The sequence below is a fragment of the Meleagris gallopavo genome, unplaced genomic scaffold (assembly GCF_000146605.3).
Source record: "Meleagris gallopavo isolate NT-WF06-2002-E0010 breed Aviagen turkey brand Nicholas breeding stock unplaced genomic scaffold, Turkey_5.1 ChrUn_random_7180001849624, whole genome shotgun sequence".
NCBI classification, from domain to species: Eukaryota; Metazoa; Chordata; class Aves; order Galliformes; family Phasianidae; genus Meleagris; species Meleagris gallopavo.
This window is the reverse complement of record NW_011116873.1, coordinates 21,312-23,960: the sequence shown is the minus strand read 5'-3', so window position 1 is coordinate 23,960 and position 2,649 is coordinate 21,312. Positions and strand designations below refer to the sequence as shown.

Sequence of the window (2,649 nt, the reverse complement as noted above, 5' to 3'; positions counted from 1 at the left end):
CCCTGTCCCAGTGCCCCGACCCTCCCTGTCGCTGCACCCCAGCCAGGGGGTGTCCCTGGGGGACACTGTCACCCTGCGGTGCCACCTGCCCCGGCCAGCTGCACGAGTTGATCTCTACAAGGAAGGATATTCGGGATTTGAAAAGCAAGCGGACATGGGCATGGTACACGACGTGGCTGAGTTCCTCTTGGTCAGTGTGAAAATGGAAGATGCAGTGAGATATCAGTGCCAGTACCAGGTGTTGGAGCCACCAGGGACATCGAAGATGAGTGTCCCCGTGGAGCTGGTGGTGACAGGTGAGGGCACAGGGGAGAATAGCTGGCCCTGTTCTGTCCCCACAGGACCATGACCCATTGCTGACTCCTCTTTGCATACAGATCGCCGTTATCCCCCACCCAGTATTTCAATGGGCTCTGGGAGAAACGTGAGGACAGGGACCAATGTCACCATCCGGTGTAGCAACAAGTACAATGGGATCACCGTCCTGCACAAGAATGGGCTCTCAGCCCCTGTCCAGCACCGGAAACCTGATGCTGGGGGCACGGCCACCTTCATCCTCTTTGTGGTGACCCCAGCTGACAGTGGCACCTATCGCTGCTCCTACCGCCCTGGGGGTTTCTACCTTCTGTCCTCACCCCTTGGGAAAAACGTGACACTGGAGGTAACGCCCACAACTTCATTCCAAGGTAAGTCTGGTCTTCACATTCAGTGCTCCCCATGGTGCCCATGGCTGACAGTGTCGCTGCACACAAACTCCAGTGGGGTGGTGGCCAGGGATGGGACACCGAAACACCCACATCCTACAGGTGACAACAGATGGTCCCATGGGAACCTGGTGGCAGCAGTGGCTGGGAGCTGTGCTGCTTCCTTTGCCTTCATCCTTGTCGTTGTTGTCTCTTTTCTCCTTGCTGCCCGCAGACGACGGATACAAAGCCCTGGTGGGGGACAAGTTAAACGGCATTATTCCCCCATATATTCCCTATGGATCTCCCCTAGTGTTGTTTGGGCCCTCAGTAACCCCACCTTTCTCCCCTCCCCTCTATGACTCAGGTGCCACCCCCAGAGGCCCTGAGGCCATGCAGTTCCAGGTCAGTGTCTGGGTCAGGGGACACCAAACCCCGACCTGCCCCATTGCCCCTCCCCCAGACCTCACCTGGGAAACCCAAACCCCGCCGGCGGTGACCTCAAAGAATCTCCCAACTTTTACGTCTTCCCATGAAGTTGTGTGCACCCCCAAATGCAATCCATGGGGACATCCAAGTCTCCATCAAGGGGATGCCCCACACCCCAAAATGAAGCCCCCTGGGATGCTCCAAGCCTTCAACACCCTCAGACAAAATGGGCAACCCCAAACCATAGTGGTACCCCCATAACACCACCACAGAGAACCCCAATGTCACACCCACAGCTTCCCAAAGTCTACACCACCCCAGACTGCCAACGCCCCCTCTCGCACAGCCCCCACACATTACACAATGCCATCATCCCCTCAGGCATGTTGGGATCCCATGGTCGCACTGCTGTCCCTGTGTCCCCAGGTGTCCCCCGCTGACAGCCAGGCTCTGACCTATGCCCAGCTGCAAGTTCTGACCCCCAGCACCCACCCCCTCGGCTCTTCTACCACCCCTGAGCCCCCCGTTATCTACGCCCAGGTGGGCACTGGGGGACCCCGCTGATGCCCCCACCTGCGGGCACAAAGACGTGGATGTTGTGTGCACACACCAAGTGTGCACGGTGCCGGTGTGCTCTGTGTGCTCACCATCACCTGTGAATTACATCCCTATACCTGTGCACATGAACACGTGGCTGTGGATTAAACGTGTGTGCACCATCCCGTGTGCACAACAGGTGTGCAAACACACGTGTGGGACACGCTGAACTCTGCGCCTCCGTGTGTGTCTGTGCGACGCCGTGTGCGTGCGCCAAACAGCTGGACACACTGCTGCTCACGTGTGTCCTTAGCATGTGCTCCCTGTGTCTGCACTCCATGTGTGCCTGCACAGCACATGCATGCCATCAACCCCTGCCCCGTGTCTGCACCACATCTGTCCCCGCAGCACACACGTGTCCTTATCGTGTGCTCCCCACGGCGCATCTCCATCTCCACAACCCAAACCAGCCCCCATCCCACCACGGTTTTGGGGCAGGATTTATGGTGAGGAGGCAAAATGCATTTTGATGACATGATGTCACCTCCTCATCTAACAGTTTCCCCAGTGAGTGGTGGCAGCGTTGGGGCCTCCACAGGGTGCACTGCAGTGCTGTCACACAGCAGCAGCTCAGCACCACACAGCTTTTATTCTCACTGACCCGTCCCACTGAGTTCGGGGAAAGAATCGGAGAAACCAAGGAAGAATTCATCAGTGGAGATGAAATCTATTCACTGAGATCGAAAAGGAGAAGAGAAAAAACAGTAATGATAACCATATAGATGTATAGATTTTTCCAAAGCAAGTGATGCACAAAGGAATTGCTCAGCACCCAAAGACCAAGGATAGAACCAGGACAGAATGGGAAGCAGGGGATTCAGGGGGGGGGTGGGGGTCTACAGAGGGTCTGTAGGGCATCTGTAGGAGATGGAAGGGGAGGAAAGGGACATTTTGGGGGATGTCCCATAAGAGGGATAGACTGGGACAGATAAGGGTGTCT

The 2,649-nt window shown here is 56.5% G+C and overlaps 1 protein-coding gene across 1 annotated transcript; it reads left to right on the top strand.

Annotated features, from left to right (window-relative positions):
* Nucleotides 1–7: 7 nt before the first annotated feature.
* LOC104915760 (platelet glycoprotein VI-like) lies at nt 8–1,781 on the top strand (the record flags this gene model as incomplete). The annotated part of the gene is made up of 5 exons (XM_010726683.3): nt 8–296; nt 378–686; nt 807–938; nt 1,051–1,088; nt 1,539–1,781. Coding segments are annotated over 5 exons (906 nt in total), but the record flags the coding sequence as incomplete, so codon positions are not given.
* Nucleotides 1,782–2,649: the final 868 nt, after the last annotated feature.